Source organism: Pan paniscus, chromosome 17, assembly GCF_029289425.2.
Source record: "Pan paniscus chromosome 17, NHGRI_mPanPan1-v2.0_pri, whole genome shotgun sequence".
Taxonomy (NCBI): Eukaryota; Metazoa; Chordata; class Mammalia; order Primates; family Hominidae; genus Pan; species Pan paniscus.
This window is the reverse complement of record NC_073266.2, coordinates 76,196,127-76,223,492: the sequence shown is the minus strand read 5'-3', so window position 1 is coordinate 76,223,492 and position 27,366 is coordinate 76,196,127. Positions and strand designations below refer to the sequence as shown.

Below are 27,366 nucleotides of genomic sequence, written 5' to 3'. Positions count from 1 at the left end.
TTCACAGAAACAGTGCACAAGTGGTAACACAGAAACAGGGCGGTGGCTCCCGCCTGTAATCCCAGCACTTTGAGAGGCCAGGGCAGGTGGACTGCTTGAGCCCAGGAGTTCAAGACCAGCCTGGGCAACATGGCAAAACCCTGTATCTACCAAAAATACAAAAATTAGCCGGGTATGGTGGTGCGTGCTTGTAGTCCCAGCTACTCGGGAGGCTGAGGCGGGAGGATTGCTTGAGGCTCCGGAGGCAGAAGTTGCAGTGAGCTGAGATCATATCACTGCATTCCAGCCTGGGAGACAAAGCAAGACCCTTTATCACAAAAAATTTAAAAAACAAAATAAAACAAATAATATTTCCCTACAGCTCACAAATGTACTGAAGAGAAAATTAAAAACAAAAAGAAAAAAATAAACTGCTTTCCTTTCCTATTCTCTCCTCAAATGCAAAAAAGCCCTATGAGATAATCTTAAGAAAGTCTGTAAGCCAAATATCATCAGGATAATCTTCACTGGGGAACACTGATAGAAAAGTGCTAATCCTATTTGGAGAAAAACACAAAGAGCAAAAATGGATTTTTCAAAGGAAGATTACTAATGTTTATTAGGGTGGCACTTTATTAGTTGCTGGCCTGTCAAAAATAAAAATACAAAATATTGTGTTATTTTTAAAATTCAGGCAAATTGTTACACCTAAGTAAATATATGACTCAATTTCAGTCAAGCCCGGTTTCACATATGGGAAACTTAAAAATTCCGAAACCCTAGATCTCAGGCCAGTGATCACAACACAAATCAAAAGAGATATGAGGCCCCTGTCATTGTATAGATGAAATTCAACACAACATTATCTCATGCAGCTCCTATAACTCTGTGAGGTAGAGAATACTTATGTTCATATTATAGACTTGGCAAATAACGGTTAGAGTAATTAAGCATAATTATTGAAAAAGAGAATGAAATACATGTTATATTTACTTCCCAGAAAGGTTTCCTAAGCTTTCAGAGGCCCTGGTATTCAATAAAGTATGAGAACTTAGTAAAGTAAGCAAAAGTAGACTTTACTAAGTATGAGACTTTACTAAGTATGAGAACTTGGACTTTACCAGTATGAAACCTAGACTAGTAGATTTCAAATGTCACAACTCTTGGGTGCTACTTCAAGCACCAGCAATATAAAAATTAATAAATACCACTTTAGGAACTCTACTGTTTCTATCAGTAATGGGCCAGGTTTAAAAAAGAAAGTTTACTGTTTGGTGCCAAACAACAGTTGCATTTGGGAAGGTGGCATTAGCAGCTAGTTATTCCCACCCCAGCCCTGTTGGTAGGAAGAGGCGCTGGGAAGTAGAAAGCAAGCATCCAATACAGTGTGTATCAAATTCATAGGGCATTTATCAGAGGCCTATTTTACCATCTACAGCGGGCCTTGTAAAGCAGGGGATGATTGGGAGTCCAAGTCTCCTTATTTATAATCCAGGGCCCTTTCCATTTGTAGTAAACTTTTTGGTTACCTCCCCAGTATCTGCTGCTTCCTTTTTCCTTCTAATAGTTTCAATTTTGTTTGGTGATCCATGTGGTTCCAGGAAAGCAGACTCAACCCAACTCCACTCCTGGCTTCAAGCCAGGCGAGTCAGCACATTCCATCTCCTTGGCACAGTGACAGGTCTAGAGCTAGGCATTTGACCGAAGCTAGTTAACTAGATGAACCCTCTGGGTTTTGCTGGGGCAAGAATGAAGGAGCCCAGAAAAAGCCAGCAGACGTCTTGCGCTATGTGGAGAGTCAGTCATGGAAGGAAGCCAATGCCAAGAAAGGAAGAGCAAAGACAAAAACCAACCAACGTGTTGAGAACAGGATTGTTCCTTGATTCTCTTGAAGCCAAACCTGCTCTAAGCTTTTCAATTAGAAGGAGAAATGTATTCTCTTTATTATGCCTATTTGGGTTGGGGTTTCTGGTACATGTAACTGACAGCATACCACTATACCATGTGTTCCTAATTCCCTATCCCACAACTAACAATAAAAAATAACATCTCATTTATGGTTTTAAGTTCCTCATGTTAACTTAAAAATATATCATAACCAAGCTGGTTATATATTGAAATGGTATACATCAAAACCACGTAAAATAGAGTGCACCAGGTCCTTTGTCTTTCCAAGCTCAACCTGCCTTTCCAAGCTCAACCAGCCTCTTTGCTTCCTGTGGGACAAATAATGGCCCACTGGATCCCCAGGTAAGGAAGGAGGTCTGCAGTGCTGCCACAACCAGGCAACTTCGATGGCATGTCCCTCCTGCCCTCCACCACTGCTGTAGACCAACTCTATCTGCAGCTGAGAGGAGAGCAGCTGAATGGAGAAGAGGGACTGTTTCCTAAGCCTCGCCTGATGTGGGAAGTGCAAAGCCTCACCCAATATCGGTAATTCAGGAAAAACTCATAAGGTTACAAGGTTGAGTTAATCAACATTCAAAAGCCTCACTGCAGCAAAAAAAAACTTAAACATTTGTCATACTTGCTTTACTTCATCTATATAAATACATAGGAATAAATATATGTTCATTTTTTTGGCTGCACTATTCCAATGTATGTCATAGGAATCTTCTCCCTAAATACTTTAAAACGCATCTCCTTTTAAAAAAAGGACATTCTCCTATAGTATCATTATCATATGATAATTACTTAATATATCAAATATGTAGTTACATTCAAATTTTTCCAACTATCTCAAAAATGTCTCATGTAGCTGGTTTCTTCAACCACAATCCAACCAATATTCATGCATTGCATTTGCTTCAACCTGGGAAAGCAAACAAGGCACTACACATTTACATTTTCCAAAAATACTTAACACAATTCACCTGGTCAAAAGAGATAATTTCTTCTAAGTTTGGCTCCATGAACTCCTGGAGAATAATCCTAAGAACAAAACCTACCTGGGGGGCTGAGAAGCTGAAGAACTTCAGTGTGTTCCATAGCCTGCAGGAAATCACTCAATTCTGTGACTGTGCAACCTTTTTCACCCATTAACTTCAGCAGACACAGGCTGGGGCTTCCTTCAGGCTCCAGTACCTTAAGAGAACACTGCTCCAGGTCTAGGCAACTGAAAGCAACAGAAAGAATTCAAGTCAACAGCTTTCTTCCACATGATACACCTGCTATATATCTGGACCACGGTGGTGCTGTATGGAATAAATCACAAGTGAGTGGGTGGGTGGTGACAAACTATTCACATAATGAATGCGAGTATCCTTTCCTCCTCTTTCATCACGGGGAATTCCTCTTTATTCCCTTCTCCCACTCAGCTCCCATGATTATTAAATCAGGAGAATGAGAAACCCAGAAACAGGATGTGAGAGAAATTGAGCCTTGATACTGACAAAGGTTTTTTTGCCTTTAATTTAGGAATGGGGAATAGGAAGGCCAGAAAAATTTCCTTACTCCTTCTTCAAAGATGATGAAAGACAAAATGACCCCAAATGAAGCCCCAGTAGGCTACATTCTGCTGCCTCCTGAGTGAAAGACATATGCACTCATTCCATCAGGGAGCCAAAATATCTTAAATCATAGCACATGCATGTATATAAACGGTGGTGGTAGTACTATGAATTGAAAGCAAGAGAGGCTAATGTCTCGAAAATGACACTAGATAGAACAATCAATGTTACAAGGTTAGCAATTGAAAAATACTTAAAATATCCTTAATTACTAGTTTAAATAAATTATGGCATGTATATCAAATGAAATACGGTTAATTCATTAAAAAAACTGAGCCTGAGGTAAAGGCATAGGTCTTTAAGACATACTGAGAAATGAAGGAATTAACATAAAAAACTGTGTATAATACACTACTATTTGTATTAACAAGGTAGTATGTCTATGTGTGTATTCATATGAAAAAAGGAAGATACAGAACAGCATTTGTTATTACCAAGATCATTTGTGTGTGTTCTTATACATGGAGAGTAAACTCTGAAAAGGTATCTAAGAAACTCGTAGCCATAGTTGCCTCACGGAGGGTAAGACAGTAGAGCTCATGGCTGGATGATCTACTTTTCACTATAACCCCTTTTGTACTGTTGATTTTTTTATGTGCATTTATTTTTTGATAATTTTTTTTAATAGAGATGCTGTCTTGCTATGTTGCCCAGGCTGGTTTCAAACTCCTGGGCTCAAGCAATAATCCCGCCTCTGCCTCCCAAAGAGCTGGAGCCACCACTCCTGGCTCTTTTGATAATTTTTAAAAAGTATATTTAGAAAGAGAACCAGTACTATTGACATTCAAAGTACTTAGGCTGGGCACGGTGGCTCACACCCGTAATCCCAGCACTGTGGGAGGCCAAGGCACGCAGATCTCATCAAGCCAGGAGTTTGAGACCAGCCTGGCCAACATGGTGAAGCCCCATCTCTACTAAAAATACAAAAGTTAGCCGGTGTGTGGTGGTGCACGCCTGTAGTCCCAGCTACTCAGGAGGCACAAGGATCGCTTGAACCCAGGAGGCGGAGATTGCAGTGAGCTGAGATCATGCCACTGCACTCCAGCTTGGGCGACAGATCGAGACTCGGTCTTAAAAAAAAGAAAGAAAAAAACCAAAGTACTTCTAAGTACCTAGAAATATCCTATTGCAGGGACCATGGCCTGTGGGCCAAATGTGTTCAGCTACCTGATTTCTGTAAATAAAGTTTCACTGGAGCACAGCTACACTCATTCATTCACATATTCACAAATGTCTATGGCAGCTCTCCTGATACAACAGCAGAGCTGAATACCTGGCTGCAAAGCCAAAAATATTTACCATTGGGCCCTCTATGGAAATAGTTTGCTAACCCTTCCTTTAAAGAATGTCTTATTGTCCTTTTGTTAAAACTACTCTTTTAAAAATACCAGTATTTAACATACATATACAATTTCCTTTTCCATGTTATTGTGTGCAGTAGTGGTATACCAGATTAGAAACACAGGTTAAGATCAGATCATAGAAGGCCATGAAGAATGGAACAATGATATGAATTGTAATCATTTTATAGAAGGGGAAAGTACAAGTATTAAACATTCAAGGGGAGACAAAAGAATCAAGAAAAAACCGAGCAATCAACGACAGAAAAACTTTCCCAAATAAACATAACCAACAACAGCCAACCAAAGTGTTTAGATAATCTGCATGATATACTGTAGAATTCACACCTCATCCATCTTTGCAGATCCTGCTCCTTTTCCTGCCAATTTGAATTACAGTCCCATATTAACTCTAGCTTCTCTACAAGGTCCTCCTAGACCACACCAGTCCACCAAACACACTTTATAGACACAGTCTCCTAACTGCACTTATTTTATAGACAACTGTTTTTCTAAGTGGCCAGCAAGGATATATTTTAGATATTCTGGGCCACAGAGTCTCTATCACACATTCTTCTTTGTTGTTTTTTGTTTTACAATTCGTAAAATACAAAAACCAGTCTTAGATCATGGGCTATATGAAATAGGTAGCAGCCTGGATTTGGGCCTTAAGCAGTCATGTGCAGACTTGTTTCATGTTTTATCTCACGTAATTTCACCTTAGAACGGTGAGCTTTTCTTCATGAGCATGAAGAAAAGCTGCCTTATCCAACTAGATTATAGTAAACTCCTTGAAAACAGAAACCTCATCATATTAAACATGTATGTGTGTGTATACACACACACACACACAGACATAAAATCCCTCAATACCTAAAATTCTGTCTTGTCCATATTAATTATGCATTAATGAATGATTACTGAATGAATTTCAATCATAATTGTCAAGGCTGAAAGCCTGAATAGATGCAAGAGGTGAAACAATAGTGCCAGGGTGTGACAGAATCAAGGTTAGCAAACTATTTTATTGCTTGAAATATTAATCCTCATTCATTTTGAGTAGTCTTATGAAGATGCTGTCATAGCATTTATACTGTTACCCAAGATTTAAAATTCAGTGATAATGTTGATTATTTCATATGGAAAAAATGTATACAATCAAATTAATATCATTAGTAATATTATCTACCTCATAGGGTTGTTAGAATTAAATAGCTAATCCATGTAAGAAGTGCTTAACACAGTGCTTGGCAAGTAACAGACATTCAATAAAGGTTAGCTCTTATTATGCAATAAGAATATGGGGATATTAAAAGAATATTAAAGCTAATTTCTCAACTATGCTTATTTCTGAAACAATTTTAGCTTTTCCTTAAACATTTTTTTGAGTAACTATTATTTTGGTAACCTGAAAATGTCCTCTAAGGCCTCCTGTGATCACTATATTTACTAGGTATTCTTTTCTAAGCATCCTAGTTCGATTTTATTATATTCAATATGCCATTCTTGTTAAATGTGAATCATCATATCACAAGTCAACCAGTCTCAAATTCTGGACTGTAGACCAGTGGCAGCACCATCTGCAGTCCAAGGTAAAATGATAAAAATAAGGACAACAAAGCTGTCTTTTATTCTAAAATTGTCTTTTCCATTTTTAGGTGTTAAAGTGTTCTTTCTTTTAAGAAACAATGGTGACTATGATGACAGAAAACATAAAAAGGTGAAGCTGCCTGTTAGTGCTCTTATTTTGTGAAATTTTATTTTACTAGTTTCTGAAATACCCAAGTGAAAGAACCTGTATTAGAAACAATACAAGGATTACTAATTTTGTAAATAATTAGAATGAGATTTGTAAAAATAGGGATGCTGTATGCTAAATATAATTTTTATGATTCAGAAGTTTACCAGGATCTGATAAATGAAATTAAGAAGCCATCTCATCAAATGCAACCAAGTGATGCTTTAATTAATGTCTATATTGATATAGAGAAAATTAAAAACACTTGGCTTTCCTTCCCCACAAAAGAACAAAGATCAAATTGAAGTACAGATGATTTCTCTTCCATTACAAGAGGCACAGGAGAAAAAGAAGACTCTGTATCTCTTTTTGTTTTACTGATTTTCCGTATGGGCACTGGCTTTCAGCTAAGATGATGCTTATACATACCTAACTTTTCTTTCTTTCCTTTTTAAGTTACATTCCTGTAAGAGTGTGCTTTGAAGTAGTTTCTGAAAGTCCTAATTTAGAATTTTTGATTTAATTTAAAAACTGCTTTATGACTGAAACAAATGTACTTTGCTTTTTAAAAATATCTCTATTTTTATCTTTAAAAAATATATAATCAAATAGAATGTATTATACACCCTTTAGGGGACAAACCATAATGCTGTTTTTAGGTTCTTCTGCTTCTCCTCTTGGTACATATACTATTTGGAATCTTTATTCATTAATTTGATCTATTTATCCATCACCTAAAATAGGCCACTGTTTTTTCTAGGTGTTGAGGATACAGCAGCAAACAAAACAAAATTCTGTATCTTCCTGGATCTTTCATTCTAGAGAAGTACAGACATAAATTTAAATAAACACAGAGATATCTTTTTGTGTATGTATCCAACTAACCAATGGTCTTAAGTGTTGTGGAGGTAACGCAAGTAGACAGGTAACACTGAGCAGATGTAGAGGGTAATTTTAAATATTATGATCAGAGAAGAGCTCAGTGAGGTGAACAAGTCATGTGGTTACCTGTGGAGACCATCTCAGCCTGAGTAGGCAGCAAGTACAAAGACTTGCTGTGTCCAAAGGAAGGCAAGAAAGCACATGTGACCAGAGTAGAGAGGGATGGAGATAAGAAGATATCAGGTTGAAGAGTGAACTGGTAGCTAATGGTGTTTTTACTCTGAGATGGAAAAACAATAGGAGAGTTGGCATTTTTTTTTAATGGGGTCTCTCTATGTTGCTCAGGCTGGTTTTGAAGTCCTAGGCATAAGTAATCCTCCCACCCTGGCCTCCCAAAGTGCTGGGATTACAGGTGTGAGGCCACCACGCCTGGCCACAATAGGAGAGTTTTGAGCAGAGGAGGAATAAGACCTGATGTGATGTTTTAAAAGAATAATTCTTACTGCTATATTGGTAACAGACTGGGGTGGGAGCAAAGCAAAACAGGGAGAAGTTAAGTGGCTACTGGAATAATCTAGTTGAGAGACAACGTGGCTTGGCCCAGCGTGCCAGCAGTGGACGTTGGATTCTACATATATATAGTGAAGGTACAGCAGGCAGGATGGGCTGACAAAAACGATTTGTGTGTAAAAGTGGAGTCAGGAATGAATTCGAAGTTTTTGGACTGAACAACCAGAGGGTGCAGAAACTGAAAGAAAGAGGTTAAATAAGGGAAGACGTGTTAAATTTTGGACATGTTATATTTAAGACGTGTCTTAGTCATTCAAGAGAAGATGGCAAACAAGTGTTTACATACGTGAATCTAGGAGTTCAAAGCAGAGAAATGGGCTGGAAATAGAAATTAGGAGTAATCAACCCAAATAAATGTAAAGTCATGGGACTGAAGGATAAGACCAAGAGGGCGAGAAGGAAACCTTTTTTAGTTTATTTGTTTTAGAGACAAGGTCTTCTCTGTCGACCATGCTGGAGGTTGACAATACCTAAATCAATAAAATTCTGTCTTGTCCATATTAATTATTCATAAATGAATGATTACTGAATGAATTTCAATAATAATTGTTGAGGCTCACTGCAGCCTCGAACTCCTGGGCTCAAGCAATCCCACCTCAGCCTGCAGAGTAGCTGGGACTACAGGCCTGTGCCACTATGCCTGGCTAATTTTTTGTTTTTTTGTAGAAATAGGGTCTCAGTATGTTTCCCAGGCTGGGAGGAAACCTTCTGTTAGAGCCTTTTACACGTTCTCATTCCTATAATAAACTGCATGAAAGCAGGATTTCTGCAGCTAAAAGTGCACCTTCTACTCAGCAGGTATGCAATGACTGTTTTTCCATGGTCCAGGTTCCACAGCCCCATTTCTAAGCTCCCTACTTAACAGAATTTTAGGCAGCATTTAGAACCTCCTGGAAGGTCTGCCATCCTTAGGGCTCAGATGTTCCATGCCACCAAAGAATTTACATAGCTTGGGCAAGACCCTCAGAGTCTGTGTCTATCTACACTAACAGCAAAGGGTGTCCAGGTCAGTCTCGAATGGAATCAGGGCCGGGTCTGACTATAGCACATTCCCAAATGTACATGGTTGTGGGGAACTAAGCTATCAACAAGGATTTACTCTGAGTCATCAGCAATGAAAACATTTACAATTATTTCTAATCTCTTGTAGACAGTTTGAACGGGCTCTTTTCTTGTGGTTTACTTATTTGTATTATTAAATTTTCACCCAGTTTGAGGAAAGATGTAAAGTGTCAGAAAAAAAAGTGAAGAGAAGAAAAAGAAACAGAATGGGCAACATTTCGAGATTCTAGGGCTGCAGATCCAGTGACTGAAGGAAGCACTTCACAGCCTCGTGGGACTTGTCACCCACACGGACTAGACACTCACACTATAATTCCTGTCTTTGGCACCAGAGAAAAAATACCTTTAGGACCTTCTAGTGTCACAGATCTTCTCCCAACAGCATGAAATCACTTTACAATAACTTTTTTGTCTTAAATAGAGTAAGCATCCCCAGCTGACCTTGCTTCACTGTCCAGCCCCCAAGCTCCCAGTGCTGTTTTTTGAAAAAAGTCCGTTTAATTCTTCTGATCTCAATAGGGATGAGCTTAACGTTCCCAAATTCTCCAACCCTTCTCACCCCAACCAACCTCCTCAAAACTAATCTTCACCATCTTGAAAGACAGGTGAAACCCATCTGCCTCTCATCAGACTTCCCACCCCAAATTCAGATTCCACAACTGCATGCCCTTTGTGCTTGCCACCTCTTGTTAGGCAACTGTCCCCTTCTCTCTGTGTGACTCCACAGAAAAGTGGCCTCAAATATTTCCTTTAGTTCCCCCAAACAAAGCTAAGACCATTTTGTAGCCTTTAACAAAAACTGACTGAAGGCAGGCGAGGAAAACACAACACCCAACATCAAGTATCCACTGCTTTTGGATTCCAGCAGCCACGCTTCTTCCCTGGCAGGGCCTTGCTGACTTTCTTCTCCCTCCTTCATGGCCATGTAGAAGTCCTCCATACCCGGCTTTCTTCAGGAAGCCCAGAACCTTCCCTAACCAGAGTACTCGTTAGCACCGTAATACTCTGGAGATCTGCCCCCAAAGACAATTTTTTACATTATGGTAAGTCCAGAAATTCAAAAATTTATGTACCTAGCATAACAATATTTTGTTTTTGTTTTTTTTTTGCATATCCAAAAGCCCAACGTGTTTTTCCTAGAACAGAAAAAAATTATGCCACTTCTCTGCTAGGCCTTGCTAGTTATTCCCTCCTCACATCATTACTCCTTTGCACAAGCAATAATCCCAAGTCACTATTATCCTTTGCCTCAATCCCAAACTCTGAAACAGAGTTGTCAGGAGGGTTTAAGAAAATAATGTGGCCAGGCAGGGTAGCTCATGCCTGTAATCCCAGTACTTTGGAAGACTGAGGCGGCTGGATCACCTTAGGTCAAGACCAGCCTGGCTAACACAGCAAAACCCCCGTCTTTACTAAAAATACAAAAAAATTAGCGGGCTGTAGTGGCGCACGCCTGTAATCCCAGCTACTCAGGAGGCTGAGGCAGGAGAATTGCTTGAACCTGGGAGGTGGAGGTTGTAGTGAGCCACGACCACACCACTGCACTCCAGCCTGGGCGAAAGAGCAAGACTCCATCTTGGAAAAAAAAAAGATAATCCAAAAATAAGATGAATAAAGAAGAAGAATGAAGCAGCAGCAGCAGCATGTAAACATTTAGTACATTTTATGGTACATACCATGTCCTCAATAAAAGATAAAAATCCATTATCATTCATACCCAACACAGCATTTAATATGTTATTGTAAAGGTCCCCAAATAATAGTCCATTCCTGGATAAACCCTTATGATTAGGAATTGAATATTTGTTAGTTTTTTATCTTCTAAAATTTCTAGCAAATAATAAGCACTTAATAAATACCATTTTGAATGAATGACTTTCCTCTCATCAAGTATTTACTAACCTCTACACATAACAGAATATTATAAAGATGTGTACAAATAATTATACTGTAAGACAAATCTTTGTCATTTGAGAAGTTCAAAAAACTGCTAAGGGGTTCAAAGGCAGGCCAAAGTTACAACAATGGTATAAAGTAATGGTTCTAAGTGGGGTCTGGGAACCCCTAGTGCAGTTCCTGAGACCCTTTCGCGGGGTCCACAAGGTCATAAAGATTTTTCATAATAATATTGAGACTTTATTTAGCTTTTTCATTCATTCTTTCAGGAGTGGACACTGCAGTTTCCAACGTTCTGTGACCTGTAATAGTGCGACAGACTGAATGCAGAAGCACATAAACGAATCCAGCTCTGTGATTAAGCCAAGACATTAAAGAGATCTTCAAAATGAAAACCAATGCCACTTCTCTAATAGACTTTTTTGTTTTGGAAAATTTGTTTTTCCACGAAAGTATTATTTCTGTTACCATATAATGGGTTATTCTTTTTAAATAAATTAATATTTTTTAAATGTCTTAGCTTTAATTTCAAAGGTGGTAAATATCAGTATGTATTACATGTATGTATTATCTCTAACCCACATAAGAGCTCTCTGGGGTCCTCAATAATTCTTAAGAGGGTAAAGGAGTCTCGAGACCAAAACTTCAGGAACCCTAATACAGCCATTCCAAACCTAACAAGGAAAATAGTTTTACTTCGAGTTTCATGTTCATGGTGAAGTCAAGAAGAGAACGTGGTAACCTGGTTTGATGGAGGGAGATGATGAGTTCGGCGTCAGTCTTTCCCAACACCTTGCAAAATGTTCATGAATTCCTGCACCCCACCCTCTGCATTCATCACCTCGCCTGCGCTTCTTCCCAGCCTTCCTTAGGTCTCCCAGAGCAGTGTCCACATCCCTTTCTTTTGCATTTTAAGTCCTCTGGATGACTGCCCCATCCTAGGGGTCCCCTGACAGCTTTCCTTCTCTCACTATCCTCCGGGGTCAACCTCGACTTCTCCCTTTCACCAGGGGCGGGGGTGGGAACAGGGAGCGAGGCAGCCGCTGGGCCACTTTTGCCTCCACCCTCCAGAGCCCTGGGCCCCGCTCTCAAACCCCAGGCGTTCCGGGGAGCTGCTGGGTTCCGCTCCGCCTCAATGACCGAAGTCCTCCCCACCTCCGCTCACTCACGCCGGCGGCCCCCGCCGCGCTCAGCCCCACCGACAGCGCCCCCACCTCCCCACCGCAGCCCACCCCGCTCGACCCGCGCGCCCGGCCTGCCGCGGCCCCGAGCTCACCTGAGGCGGAGGCGCCCGCGACTCCCCGCCAGCTCCGCCAGTCTCCTCCAGCCCCGGCCCTCGGGCGCCTGATCCAGGCGCTCGCTGAGCCTCCGCAGCAGCGGCTCCCGCAGGCGGTTGAGGGTCGCGCCGGCCGGAGGGGCGAGCAGCGGCCCCGTGGGGGCGGCCGAGGGCGGCAGGGCCTGTAGCGGGTCCCCCAACAGCGACATGGCCCTCGCCGGCGACCCCGGACTGCCGGGGCTCCCGCCCGCCCCGTCACGGGCCTCGGCCCCGGGGCACCTTCCGCTCGCCTCCGAGCCGCGGAGGCAGGGGCGGAAGAACAAATCTGGCAGCGCGGCACGGCCCTCAGAGGAGGAAGCTCCGCTCCCCGCCCCAATTAGACAGGTTTGCCGAGGGGAGCCTGGCCGGCTGGCCGCGCCAGCCGCGCAAAGGGGCGGGGCACCCGGGGGGCGGGGCACGGAGCCTCGAGGGGCGGGACCTTGGGCCTCGAGGGGCGGGGCGGGGCTGCCTACTGTGTGCGTGCGGCTGCGCGCCTCCCTCGCCCTCCCCCGCGTTCCCGGGCTGGCCGTGGCGCGCGCTTCAAACCCGGCCCTCCGGAGCAGGAAAGGACGGGTGGGTGCAGCTGGAGGAGGAAGCGGTGGAGGAATTACGCCCCGGCAGCTCCTCTACGGCGGGGAAGCCTGCGGCGTCTGGGCTTCCTGAGACCGTGGGAGGAGGCCTGCGTACTCACGCCAGAGAGCGGGGCAAGCGGTTCTCAGTCGCCGGCTCCCGCCCGCAGTCCCCGGCGGGCGCTCTCCCCTGACTCAGGGACTTTCATGTGCCCGGCGACACACCAGCATCCTGCAGTGGGCAACCTCAGCGGACGCTTCCTCGTTTTAGGGTTAGATGTGTATGGCATTGCTAGAGGGAAGAAGTGCTGGAGATCCGGATACTTGAGTTGGAATTGGCCAAAATCTTTGCCTAGACTTTTAAACAATTACTACTTTGCAAACTGAGCTGTGGCATATTTAGGGCTAATCAGATCTTGGAAATGATTGTTTTTAGCAGGAATCATCTGGTTTACACCGCGTCAGACTGCCGCCCGCAATCTCCGTCATCAAAGCAGGCAACCCTGTAGAGGATGCCTTTCCCTGGAATGATCCGGAATGGACGACACCTGAGCTCTCTCTGCCAATCTTAGCAACATCCAAGGCCATTATCCCTTTGAAAACTATGGCTTCGTTTGGGACAAAAAGGAAGTAACTTACGAAATGTGACCAGTCAGGTAGTTCCCTACACGAGGCTTCCTGGCCCAATTTCTGTTGCCATTAGCTTTTCATCACCCAAGGCCGCAGGATTTTCTGACCAATAATTTGGATACCTATATTCTTATACATGTTGGCGAGGTAGGTGCGCCATACAGTCTCCACCACATTCTAGCACAAGCAGTCATTAAACTTCACTCTAGCATAAGTTAAGAATTCAGACTGCAGTGAGATGGCTAAGAGCATGAAAGATCTGCTCGATTCAAGTGTTAGGAGCTTGAATAAGTTTCTTAATTTCTCTGCCTCATCTATTAACACAGGACTGACAATGCAGTTTATATACAGTTATTGCCAGAATTAAAGGAGTTGATGTATGTGAAGCACTTAACTCGGTAACTGGCACATCGTAGATAACTCAATAAATGCTATTACCCTTACACATACAAGTGCCGTTTCATACTCAGTTTGACTTGGCAAGCCTTTCCCAACCACTTCAGGTGCCTTCCTGTTTTGTCCTCAATTACTGTACAAATATTTTCTGAGGATCTATTACCTGCATGTGCCAATTATGGAAATAAAATCTTCTAGTCTTTACTGGAATCCTGCCTTTTAATTTAAATTCAACAGAGGTTTTCTAAATTTAGACTTCTTAGAAAAGTCTGCCATGTACAAAGTGTTGCTTATGCAACCTCTCGTGTGCATACGAGTTAAATGGGTGCCAGTATTATTTACTCTTAGCCAATATAGCTCAGCTGGGCACTGTTTTGACCTCGAGTTGTACGCCCCCACCCTGGCTTCCCAAGTGACTGCCTCCCTCGTTTTACCCTACTCCCAACCTTTTTTTCCACCTAGCAATTTTATACCCTATCCAGTCACTACCCGCCACCCTCCATCCTCTACCCAAACTGACATTACATTTTTTGACTGGTCTTTTTCTCTTCTCAACCAAATGTTAATATTTCTATGACATAATTTCACTCCTGTGGTTCTCTTATGGGCATAATGGTATAGTAGAATGTGACCTTTAAAGTTAGTCCTGAATTGGAAACTTGATGTTGCTGCCACTTACTAGTCTAGTGGTGGAACTTAGGTGACCTACTTAACCTCTCTGAGCTTCAGTTTCCACACCTGTAAAAAGTGGAAAATAATAGTACCTAATAGTGTTATATAGCGTCAGGGAGAAGTATGTGCATTGTATATTAGTACTCTTAAAACTGCTACATCAATTTTGGGAACAACGTAAATAGTAATTCAGCTTCCTTTTCTATATTAACCGTTACGTTTATATAAAGATAGGAGAAAAATTGGGGGTAAAGATCTGGCTTTTAAATGTCCCTTAAAAGTTCATGCATGTCTATAGATAATAGCCTTGGGAGTTCTTCCTCATTAGTTCAAAGTGAAATAGATCTTTGTAAATCCAGACAATTGGCAGGAAGCTTGTGGTTTCAATATATGGAACTCCATTGATGTAATCTTCAAAGCACTCATAGGTCTGGAAACTGACTCATAGAATTTTTTTCCTTTATACAGTTTAACTATAGATGGTACTCCAACTAAAAAAAAATGCCAGAATGATATATTATTTCACAGTTGGACAGGGTTTAAAAGACTCAGTGCAGGAGAAAACCTGCTGGTCCTTGGATCTGTATACAATGGAGGGAAAGGAAGCAGGAGTGATGTGGCTTAAATGGCTTTCATGGCCGAGCATGGTGGCTCACACCTGTAATCCCAACACTTTGGGAGGCTGAGGCAGGCAGATCACGAGGGCAGGAGTTCAAGACCAGCCTGGCCAACATGGTGAAACCCCGTCTCTACTAAAGATACACCAAAAAAAATTAGCCAGGCGTGGTGGCACGCGCCTGTATTCCCAGCTACTTGGGAGGCTGAGGCAGGAGAATCACTTGAACCCAGGAGGCGGAGGTTGCAGTGAGCTGAGATTGTGCCACTGCAGTCCAGTGTGGGCAACAGGGCAAGACTCTGTCTAAAAAAAAAAAAGGCATTCATTGTCTGCCATCCCTTATTCCATGCTCAGCCCACTTTGTGACCTCTCTGACTCAGCCTCTGTAGGAGCCACTCAGGTGACCCACAGACACAGGCTCAGCACATCCCCTGCAGCCCATTCTTGCCACCGTCTTCCAAAGGATTAGGGAAATTTTCTCATTTCGATTTCAACTTTGTAATAGTAGCTAAGCATCATGCCAGTATTCCACACTCTTCCTTCATGATGAATCATCCAGACCTAAATAGTTGATCCTGACCATGGAAAGTCTACACCTACTTGTCTAAATTGATTCATTCACTCAATCATTCATTCCGTCATGAACACATATTCTTGGGGCCCCAGGCTCTGTATCAAATACATACTGTTAAAGAATAGTTTTTATTTGATTAATTTATTTATTTTGAGACGGAGTTATGCTCTTGTTGCCCAGGCTGCAGTGCAATGGCACGATCTTGGCTCACGGCAACCTCCACCTCCCAGGTTCAAGTGATTCTCCTGTCTCAGCCTCCTGAGTAGCTGGGATTACAGGTGCACACCACCACGCCCAGCTAATATTTTGTATTTTTAGTAGAGACGGGTTTCACCATGTTGCCCAGGCTGCTCTTGAACTCCTGACCTCAGGTGATTCACCCACGTCGGCCCTCCCAAAGTGCTGGGATTACAGGCATGAGCCACCGCGCCCGGCCTTAAGAATAGTTTCTATAAGAAAGTTTAAATCATGATGCAACAAATATGCAATGAACACATATCAGAGATTTTAACTCATTAACTAACAAGGGAATCAGAAAGGTGTTACAATTACTTCAGAGGAGAACCCAAAGACCAGATAAATATGTCAGCCCATTGAAATGAAGTTGCTTCCTAGATGCAAAACTAGCTTCTTCCACAGTGGAGGAGGGAATGCAATTGAACCTCCACCTGACAATTTATTTAATTATAAACAAGATTCACTTGCATCACTATCAGTTTTCTGTAAGTTCACTGCGATCTCAGAGTTGTAAAATAGCCTAGTCATGAGACAAAGACGAAGACAACCCAGGCAGATGAGCTAGGTGGGATTCCCACATCACAGTTCGGTCTTCACCAGTTTTCCCTTAGAGTTTGCAGAATACAATGTTGACCAAACCCGATGTCTGCTTAAGACAAGGAACAGGAGGAGTAAGTGCTCTGTTGATAGCAAGAAGTATACAAATCCAGGGGAGAGCCCTTCAGTCCATGTGGAAAGATGAGAGGAGATGGCTTGGGAAACAGGGTAGAAAGAATACCATACTGTAGGCCGGCCGCAGTGGCTCACACCTGTAATCTCAGCACTTTGGGAGGCCAAGGCGGGTGGATCACGAGGTCAGGAGTTCAAGATCAGCCTGACCAACATGGTGAAACCCTGTCTCTACTAAAAATACAAAAATTAGCCAGGCATGGTGGCAGGCAGCTGTAATCCCAGCTACTCGGGAGGCTGAGTCAGAATTGCTTGAACCCGGGAGGTGGAGGTTGCAGTGAGCCGAGGTCGTGCCACTGCACTCCAGCCTGGGTGAGAAAGCGAGACTCCGTCTCCAAAAAAAAAAAAAAAAAAAAAAAAAAAATACCATACTATAAAAGCACAGAGCCAGAAAACATCACAGCAAGGTTGGAGAACTGCAGTTGCTCCAGGAGAGCTGGGGATACTGATGGGAAAGGGACAGAGACCACGATGTAAAAGGCAGTGAAGACCAGATTATGTCATGCCAAAAGCTGAGATTTTATTCTGTAGATACATACCTACCACAGAGCCATCTATGCCCCACTGGTGTTATACAAGATGCTTTTAAGTCATAACATGGATGAACATTTTTATCTTAATAGTTATACATTAATACAGAAAAGAAAAATAGCTGCCAATCAAAATTGCCATTTCAACTAATAGTATTGATTAGGACTATATCAAATTTACTTGTTAAAATTTGATTTTGTTTAAGGAAGTATATTAAATACCCAAGAGAACAGGTGGTATGTGGATATGTCAAAACCCCTAAAGCTAAATGTTTACAGTTTGAGAAACACTGCTTTAAGTGATGGAGAGTAATTGAAATATTTTAAGCAGGATAGTGATTTCACTTTTGGATTTTTGAAACATCTCTTGGGCAGCAATGTGGGGAGGGGAAAGAGTGGAAGTCCAAGTAGTATTCTGGTAATGTAGATGGGAAAAAAAGGCCTCCACCAAGAGCCACAACATTGGGCATGGAGAGGAGGGGCAAACTGAACAAATATTTGGGATTATTTTTTACTAGTCTGTGGCTGTGCCTGGTTGCATGAATCACTATACTTTAAAGAATGTTTAAACTTTTTTTTTTTTTTTTTGAGACAGAGTTTTTGCTCTTGTTGCCCAGGCTGGAGTGCAATGGCATGATCTCAGCTCACTGCAACCTCCGCCTCCTGGGTTCAAGCAATTCTCCTGCCTCAGCCTCCTGAGTAGCTGGGATTACAGGCATGCGCCACCACACCCGGCTAATTTTTGTATTTTTAGTAGAGACAGGGTTTCACCATGTTGGTCAGGCTGGTCTCGAACTCCTGACCTCAGGTGATCCACCCGCCTCAGCCAACTTTCAAATGTGTTATTCTACATTCTACTTGGTTTAGTCAGAAGGAAATGAAACAAACTTTTCTGGTGTATGGAATATAGTAAACGTGCAGTAGAGAGGGCAATGGTATTAGATTTAGCCTTGTTGTTAAATGAGTAAGTGTGAAAGGTAGAGATGACAAATTATTCCCAAGAGAAGATTCATGTAACTGTATCATCAGCAGTTTCTCTGTGATACACTAGGATTAAATAAAGCAGAATTTAAATAACTGAACATTCCATGTAAGTGGACTTCTTCAGAAAAGGCTTCCTATAGTCAGAGTTTAGGGCTGGATCTTGAAGGAAGGGATGGATATGTTCCAAGTGGGGGAAATGAGAAGGTGCAAAGGTGCAGGAGGTGGATTTTAATATGTGGCATTCAAGGGATGGGATAGACATTGTCTTGGAAAGAAAAGTGGCTAATAAAAGGAAATGAGAGTTGTGAGAAGCTGTGGTTGAATGAGGGCTTGGAACACTAGGAGGAATGAATAAGGTTTGAAGGGCCGGGTGCGGTGGCTCATGCGTGTAATCCCAGCAATTTGGGAGGCCGAGGCGGGCGGATCACTTGAGGCCAGGAGTTTGAGACCAGCCTGGCCAACATTGTGAAACCCCATCTCTACTAAAAATACAAAAAATTAGCCAGGCGTGGTGATGCATGCTTGTAATCCCAGCTACTTGGGAGGTTGAGGCAGGAGAATCGCTTGAACCCGGGAGGCAGAGGTTGCAGCGACCCAAGATGAGATTGCGCCATCACACTCCAGCCTGGGTGACAAGAGCAAAACTCTGTCTCAAAATAATAATAATAGGGTTTGAAGGTCCAGGGATATAAGAACAATGGTTGCAAGAGTATCCAGTTGCTCTAGAGCAAAATTTCCCAAGTTATGTCCTGGGGAACACCAGTTCCTTGAAACACATTATTAGTGCATTACTTACAAAAAGAGCTCCATGGCAAAACTAATTTGGTAAACGCTGTGTTAAAGTTTTTCAGGTTTCTTTTCTGTGTGTCTCAGAGCCTTTAAGAAACTGCAATATGTTGTGGCTTCACCGGTATATAGAGTGTCTCCAAACTTCTTTACTTACTGGGCCTGTTTTTGCTAAGTGTGTCCCAGAACTAGTGTTCTATGGATTTTCCTTTAGAAAGTGCTATCTTAGAACATACCTAGTAGATCTCAAAACTCATAGGTGCTGCCACTTCTCCTCTCAGCTCAATCAACTCTCCAGGTGGCACTGACTCTCCTCTGCTTTTCCTATCCCCCTGACCTACCCCAGCTGATGCCCCAAACCACTATCGTTCCACTTCACATCCAGGAATGGTTGTAAAACTTCAGACACATTTTTTAAAAATGGTAAAGCAACAAGAAAAAGGTAAGAGATTCATCAAGTATTTGAGACAAGAGTGGTTTTCAGTATTGCTTAGACTGGTTGGCAACTTTTTCTTTTTTTTTTTCCCCAAAGTGAACTTTGGGATTTCTCTATTTGATGTATGTTTATCCATGTATACATTTTTACAGATTTGTATACATTGAGGTATGGGATTGAAGAACCTTTATAGGGAGACTGCATGTATTTCTGTCTGTCTCCACCCATCCCTGTCTCTGTGTAAAGCATCCCACCTGGCTCCTACATTGAAACAGAAGTTGTAAATTCTGAAGAAACTGTCCAATTTGCAGAAAGGGCAATAGTGCATTGCAAAAGGTGGTTGACATCTTAGAGCAGACACCACTTGGGTAGGAAGGGTATATTATAATGTAGTAAAGCATCCTTGCAGTTAATTTTCAGGTAGAAATGTTGAGGCCTGATAGAAAAGGATAGTTTGGCAATGCTTTATGAGATGGAAGACATTTATATGTACTTGTTCATATGGATATAGACAGCTTCTCCTTTCTATTCAAGAGAAGCTATCTGAGCATTAGTATTACAATAGGAATAACACCAGGCATTATTACAAAAATGGCATTGTGATAGGAAAAGTCTTGAATCAGGCCTAATTTATTATCTACAAAGCAAATCATTAAGAAACTCTGAAACTTAAATTATCACAGGGGACACATTTCAACTGTGGGTGGAAACTTCAATTGGGATGTTATTTCGAATGGAAAATGGGATTTTCAACAGGGTAATAACTACATTAATCCACAGAATAGTTTTTTGAATGTGGAATAATAACAAATGCATTGGACTATCATATAATTTATGAAGAAATTCATTCAATAATATTTACCAACTACCAATCAGTACACTCTTAGGTTTTTTTTTCTTTTTTTTTTTTGAGACTGAGTCTCGCTCTGTCGCCCATGCTGGAGTGCAGTGGCGCGATCTCGGCTCACTGCAACCTCCGCCTCCCGGGTTCAAGCAATTCTCCTGCCTCAGCCTTCCGAGAGTAGCTGGGACTACAGGCGTGCGCCACTATGCCCAGCTAATTTTTGTATTTTTAGTAGAGACAGGGTTTCACCATGTTGGTTGGCCAGGATGGTCTCGATTCCTTGACCTCGTGATTCCCCGCCTCGGCCTCCCAAAGTGCTGGGATTACAGGCATCAGCCACCAAGCCTGGCCACTCTTAGGTTTTAAGAGGAATGCTGGCCATATCAGCGTTCCTTCCTCTCCCTTGGCTGTACCTAAGAGTTACATGAGGGATAAAGAATTCCTCAAAAAGCTAAACATAGAATTACCATATGATCCAACAATGCCACTGCTAGGTACATACCCCAAAGAATTGAAAATTCTTTAAAAAAATGTAGTATATCCATACAATGGAATCATATTCAGCCATAGAAATAACGACATTCTCTTTTCTTTTTTCAAAAATAAGTGTCTGTTTGTTGTTTTTATTTTTTGTTTTATTTTTGTTTTGAGACAGGGTCTCACTCTGTCTCCCAGGCTCGAGTGCAGTGGCGCCACCTCGACTGACTGCACCCTCCGCCTCCCAGGTTCAAGCAATTCTCGTGCCTCAGCCTCCAGAGCAGCTGGAATTACAGACGTGCACCACCATACCCAGAGGATTTTTGTATTTTTCAGTAGAGAGGGGGTTTCGCCACGTTGGCCAGGCTGGTCTCAAATTCGTGGCCTGAAGTGATCAGCCCACCTCAGCCTTCCAAAGTGCAGGGATTACAGGCGTGAACCACCGTGCCCAGCCTCTTTTTTATTTTTGGAGATAGGGTCTCCCTTTGTTGCCCAGGCTAGTCTTGAACCCCTCCTGTGCTCAAACCATCCTCCCACCTCGGTCTCCCAACGGCGTATGATCCCTCCCACACTTGGGATGACAGGCATGAGCCACTATGTCTGGCCCATACAAAAGGAATGATATTCTCATACATGCTCAGCATGGATAAACCTAGAAAGTTTGTGCTAAGTGAAATAAGACACAAAAGGACAAATATTGTACAACTTTGCTTATAGGAGGTACTTCACATGGTCAAATTCATAGAGACAGGAAGTAGAAAAGTGATTGCCAGGGGCTAGTAGGAGAAGGGAATGGGGAGGTGTTGTTTAATAGGTACAGAGTTTCTGTTTGAGACGATGAAGAAGTTCTGGGGATGGCTGTACACACTGCAAACGGACTTAAGGCCACTGATTTGCACACTCAAAAATAGTTCAAAGGTAAATTTTATGTTATATATAGTTTATCGCACACACAAAAAGAATCATACTGATATCTTGGCTGTAGTCCCCAGAGACAGTGATTTTAATTGGTTTGGGTGGGGCACAGGCAACAGTGGTTTTAAAAGTTCCTCAGATGAGTCTGATGTGCAGCGAGGCCTGAAAAGGGATGGACCATCTCCAGGGCAGCTGGCTCAGCCTTGACTGCATATTAGAATCATTTGGGGAGTTTAAAAATGTACCTAGATCTGTGGCTAAAGTAAAAAAAAATTCATTGTACACTTAAAAATAACTAAAAGCATAATTGGAATGTTTGTAATACAAAGACATGAGAAATGCGTGAGGTGATGGATACCCCATTTCCCCCGATGTGATTATTATATATTGTTTGCCTGTATCCAAATCGCTCACATGTCCCATAAATATAGATACCTGCTAGGTCCCCATAAAAATAAACAATTTAAAAAAATACACTCATGTCTGGGTCTTACACCCAAGATTCTTACTTGATTGGCTTGGGGGTGCTGCCTGGTCATTGAGATTTTTTTGTTTCCTAAGCTGATTCTAAAATGTGGGTAAGGCTCAGAATCATCACTCTTGAGAAACCCTAGGATCATTTCACCTTTGGAGAAAAAGTACTTAACATATGTCATTGAAGAAATCAGAGTCATGGGGCTGGGGGGTGCTTCTGGTAAGAGTCAAGGGGCCAAATTCTCTATATATTGCCATGTATGTATATGCAGTCAGAATGTGAAAAATGGGAGAAGCAAAGACCAGTAGAGGGCCCAGGAGAAAGGGAGTAAAGATCCATCTATTAGGCTCACTCCTAAGGGAGAAAGGCTCTTTATTCTTCCAGGCATCCAGCTCCTACCAGCTGCTGCTGCTGCTTTTTTTTTTTTTTTTTTTTTTTTTTTCTGAAACCGGAGTTTTCCTCCGTCACCCAGGCTGGAGTGCAGTGGCACGATCTTGCCCCACGGCAACCTCCACCTCCTGGGTTCAAGCAATTCTCCTGCCCAGCTGCTGGGACTACAGGCACATGCCACCACGCCCAGCTAATTTTTATATTTTTAGTAGAGATGAGGTTTCACCATATTAGTCAGGCTCGTCTCAAACTCCTGACCTCAGCTGATCCACCCACCTCAGCCTCTCAAAGTGTGGGGATTACAGGCGCAAGCCACTGCGCCCGGTCCTTCCTACCGGTTTCTAACATAGGCACTGCTCCTCTGCTCCCATACTTCATCCCCAATCCCTATGTGAACCCCTCTCCCTGCCCAGGAACAGTTCAGAGCTGACCTTTCCAGCCAGAGTTATAAAAAGCCGGGGATGTTGAGAGTGTCCCAGTGAAGGGACCATAGGCTGGTGCATGAAAAATAAGCCCGTTTACCTTTAAAGGACCACTGAGGTGGTAGACATACACCATCCCCTGATGAATTCTGACCGGCTTCAGCTTTTTCTCTCTCTCTCTCTTTTTTTTTTTGTCTTTTGTCACTCTTATCTGCCTTGGTATTTGTATGTCTGTTCTTCTGTATAGATGCTTTCTTAGTCTGCTCATTAGGTTGCATTACATTCCTGCTGTCTTATTTGTGAAAGCCCTACTCCAGTCCTAGGTCCTTGGAATCAAAGCCAACTAGATGAGGGGTGGGGTGGGGATTTAGACATGCAGCTGAAAGGCAATGAGGGATCAGGGTGGCACCTAGAAGACAGGAAGTGTGGAGACAGTTGATGGCCCAGCTCTGCTCTGGGCCTTGGAGTAATGGTGGTTCCTCATTAGTCCAACCCATTCCATCAAGGTAGAAGTCTATTATAAAGATTTCAGCAGATGACTCACCCGATCGTAAAGAGACCACACTTGCCAGCAATGTCTTCTGTGTACTATGCCCCTCTTCCATTTACAGGTGTCCTTGGGAACCAAGCGGACATTGACAAGGAGACTTGGGCTTCCAGATCCTGACTCCATTCAGATACAGCTGCCAAGGGGCACAGAATTTAAAACAGAACTCATGTTTTCTAGAAGCCTATGATCTAGTTGTGGAGATAAATTATACAAACAAAAAAGTGACAGGCAAGGTTTTGGACATTAGGACTTCTTTATTGTTGATGTGTGTAGTTCAGTAGTTTTCTGGAGACTTTTGTCAAAGGGCCTATGGATGAGCAAAGAGCAAAGAGAAATAATTTTCCAGGATTAGGAATGGTGGGTGCAGAGAGTTAAAGGAATCTTTGTGAAGACTGATTATGAAGGCATGATTCTTTCTGCATAATAAATTGTGTACTTTATTATTATTAGTTTAAATGTGACAACCATGATCATTCTTGGTTAATATCGACATTACCCTTTGCAGGTAAGCACACTCAGGTAGAAAGGTGGTTAAATACTGTATTATATACCTCCAAAGATGACCTGTTCTCAGTCTTCTGGGATTTCTGATAGAGGGAGTTTAGCAGACTCTTCACAAAGTGTTAGGTGCCAAGAATTGATTCAAAGCTCCTGATCACTGGGCTGTTCATTCAGAGTGTGGGAGTTCCTTGGTGTGGTACACTGTAGACACATTTAAACAGAGGGCAGTGTGGACTGGATGTTCTCTGAGGTCCCTTTACTTCCGAGGTTCTAAGTAGTAAGGGACTTTGGATAAGGGAGAAACTTAAAAAAGTTACAGTGGCTGAAGAAAGCCTAAGAGAAAAGTAGGGGCCTAAATTGTACCTGAAGGCTGGGCAGAGTTGGAAGGACATATTAGTTCCTCCAGACAGGAGAACATATGATCAAAGACTACCTGTGGACAATTATCACAGATCAAAGACTAGCTGGGGACAATGATCACAGTGACCGCAGGATGGTGGAATACTTATGAAGCAAATAATATGTAAATAAGATTTATTTGTGTCAGGGAGGGGGCAGCATTTAAATAACTGGCAGTTGAAAATTGTACCATATTAGTTCTATGTCTAAAATTAGATGTTCAGAATAAACAGCTATTTCAGAAGAATGGACACAGTATTAAATTAAAATACAAGTAAGATTTATTTGTCGGAGGAAGTGGGAGAGGAAGGTACATGTTCAGTTGACTCAACAGTTTAAATCATACCTAAGACATTTACATATCAGCTATATGCTAATCCTTATATGATAATTAGTAATTAAATTCATTTTGCAAAAACATCAGTGAAAACTTTGCTGTGAAACAGTTTTGTAGGAGGCTAGTTGAAATTACTGTTAAATGCCTATTTGAAAGGGCAATTAGTTAGACTATAGTTCAAGCTTTTCACTAAGTGACTTAGTGAGTTATACTTAATGAAGTTCTGTTATATATAGATCAGAGGTCCGAAGCTCTTGGAAATTCTTATATTTTAATAAAGTAAGCAGTCAAGAACTGTTTAATGATAATAAGAGTAGCTTGACACAGATACATATTTAGTCACCTGTTTAACAATCACAGAATGTCAGCCCTAAAGAGCACCTTAGCTGACCTAGGCCAAGACCTTCAGAATCAGACAGTCTTGTAGCCTGGAGAGATTTTTCTCTGTCTCTTCCTAAACCTCTACTATAGTGGTTCTTAAAGTGTGGTCCTGCCTCAGCAACATCAGGGACCTTTTGAAAAATGCAAATTCTGGCTGGGTGTGGTGGCTCACACCTGTAATCCCAGCACTTTGGGAGGCTGAGGTGGGCTGATCACTTGAGGTCAGGAGTTTGAGACCAGCCTGGCCAACATGACGAAACCCTGTCTCTACCAAAAATATAAAAAATTAGCCGGGTATGGCGGCACGCACCTGTAATCCCAGCTACTTGGGAGGCTGAGCCAGGAGAATTGCTTGAACCCGGGAGGCAGAGGTTGCAGTGAGTCGAGATCTGCCACTTTACTCCAGCCTGGGCGACAGAGCGAGACTCCATCTCAAAAAAAAAAAAAAAAAAAAAGAGTTAAAAACATGCAAATTCTTAGGCCCCACCTCTGATCCCCTGATCGACTGAATCAAAACTCTGGGGTGGACCCAACAATATGTAGCTTAGTAAGCCCTCCAGGTGATCCTGATCCACACTGGGGTTTGAGAACTGTTTCCCCACACTACAGCTTCAAAATATCTTGAGGAAATAACTTCTCTTAGATCACTCTTAGCCACACAGAGAAATACTTCCTGTTTTATGTCTAAATTTATCTTCCTAAAGCTTTGAAGGGTGGAGCACACTATCTTCAGAAGTGTAGATACTTTTTTCACATTCCTTTATGGGCAACATGCTAGGATGCATCTCAGCAGAAGGGTGGCCAAGCCTGGGAGGAGATGAAGACAGAGCTGGCACTAAGCAGGGACATGGGGAAACAAGGGCTGATCTTAGCCATTATTTGATTATTTGATAATCCAAGATTCACTCCAAAGAGGAGCACAGCATAGTCTGGTTCAGCACCTGGGTTTTTAAGACTAATAACACTGAGTCAGAGATTCACAAGGTTGTGGGGGGAATCTTTGGACCTAGGTAGTAGAGATAAGATGATGGGAATCATCTATACTGGACAACGTTGTTCTAGAAATTGTCTGAATAAAGCATAACAGAATAGAGAAGGGTCCAACCCTCTGGGGATATAGCATTGACAAGGAAAAAATGACCTCAGATGACTGGCTGCAGTTTAGGGCAGGATTCTACTGCTCCCCTCCCCCTCATTTCTGCCAACCCAGCATTAGCTAAGAAATCCAGGGATCCAGGATGCACAAGTAATGAGGGCGTAAGGAGCACATAGGTGGTCCAACTGTGCTGCTGAGGTCTTCCCAGCACTGTTTGGGATCTGTTCCAGAGAAGGGAAGGACTGTGCAGATAGTTGGTGGCTACTGCTTTGTCTGCCTAGAGTGGAGTAGCACTCTGTTCTCAGAAATACTGCTTTCCACAGTGTGGTTTAATGGGATCCCCCAGTTTCTGACTGATCTGCTTCCCTAACTCAGTGATTGGCTACAGGTAGGCATGTTCCCCAAATTCAGTCCTGAGACTTCTGACCTTCAACCAGATGGAAGATCTTGGGTTTGCTCAGGTGGCAAACCTGTGAGGTATGAGTCTGAGCTGTTCGGTGGCCATGTCCCACAGGCTGTGCAGAAGAAGCCAGTCTGTGGTGGGAGAGAGTGGCTGGTGCACTGAGAGAAGCAGAAACAAGAGACAGAGAAAGGGTGGGTGGTGTTCCAGTCCCAGGTGTGGTCAGTCCTGAGGTCCAGCTCATACCCACCTTTCCTGCAGTTCAGTTGGGTGAGCCTACAAATCTCCCTTTTGTGCCTAAGCCAAATTGTCCCTGTGGATACAGTGTCTAACTTCTTGTCATCTTTCTGAAGATGCTTTAACTGGCAAAGCATCCCTCAGGGTTTTATTTTGGTTTTAGAGGTAATAATGATTATTTTATTTTATTTTCCCAGTGGATAAACAATCATCCTATGCTATTTTTTTATTGTGATGAAATATACAATACATAAGATTTGCCATTTTAACATTTTTTAGTGTGCAATTTAGTGGCATTAAGTACATTCACATTGTTGTGACATCACCATTCATCTCCAGAACTTTTTCATCTTCCCCAACTGAAACTCTATACCCATTAAACAATACCTCCCCATCTCAGGCAACCACCAGAGGATTTCCAGTCAAAAGTAGAATGGTGGTTTTATTTGCATTCTAATACTTCCCTGAGAACAGTTCTTGAGGCCTTTGAGA

At 42.4% G+C, this 27,366-nt stretch overlaps 2 protein-coding genes and 1 long non-coding RNA gene across 5 annotated transcripts in view; 1 reads left to right on the top strand and 2 right to left on the bottom strand.

Moving 5' to 3' along the window:
* Nucleotides 1–12,664, bottom strand: part of MALT1 (MALT1 paracaspase) — an 84,990-nt gene extending 72,326 nt beyond the window's left edge. For 2 of the 3 annotated variants that reach the window (XM_034943825.4, XM_034943826.4), the window contains exons 1-2: nt 12,253–12,664; nt 2,928–3,094 (exon numbers count right to left, since the gene is read on the bottom strand). In XM_034943825.4, coding sequence (XP_034799716.1) covers nt 2,928–3,094; nt 12,253–12,461 — 376 coding nt within the window. In that variant the 5' untranslated portion in view covers nt 12,462–12,664. The remainder of the gene's footprint in view (nt 1–2,927; nt 3,095–12,252) is intronic. The other variant, XM_063597343.1, reaches the window with a different exon arrangement.
* Nucleotides 12,232–14,096, top strand: LOC117976815 (collagen alpha-1(VII) chain-like). Its single transcript, XM_034943827.4, has 2 exons — nt 12,232–12,636; nt 13,297–14,096. The coding sequence occupies exons 1-2, from the start codon at nt 12,460–12,462 to the stop codon at nt 13,492–13,494; spliced, it is 375 nt and encodes a 124-aa protein (XP_034799718.1). The 5' UTR covers nt 12,232–12,459; the 3' UTR covers nt 13,495–14,096.
* Nucleotides 14,097–15,857: 1,761 nt separating this feature from the next.
* LOC134729235 (uncharacterized) lies at nt 15,858–26,180 on the bottom strand. Its single transcript, XR_010110122.1, has 4 exons — nt 25,452–26,180; nt 24,075–24,225; nt 23,518–23,656; nt 15,858–16,197 (listed from the first exon to the last, which is right to left on the bottom strand). It is a non-coding gene; the product is annotated as an uncharacterized LOC134729235 (long non-coding RNA).
* Nucleotides 26,181–27,366: the final 1,186 nt, after the last annotated feature.

Excerpts from the sequence above, each read along its gene's own strand:
- LOC117976815 (XM_034943827.4), top strand. The coding sequence starts at position 12,460 with ATGGCCCTCGCCGGCGACCCCGGACTGCCGGGGCTCCCGCCCGCCCCG. Across the intron at positions 12,637-13,296 it reads TCCCCGCCCCAATTAGACAG|CAGGAATCATCTGGTTTACA; the intron begins GTTTGCCGAGGG and ends GATTGTTTTTAG.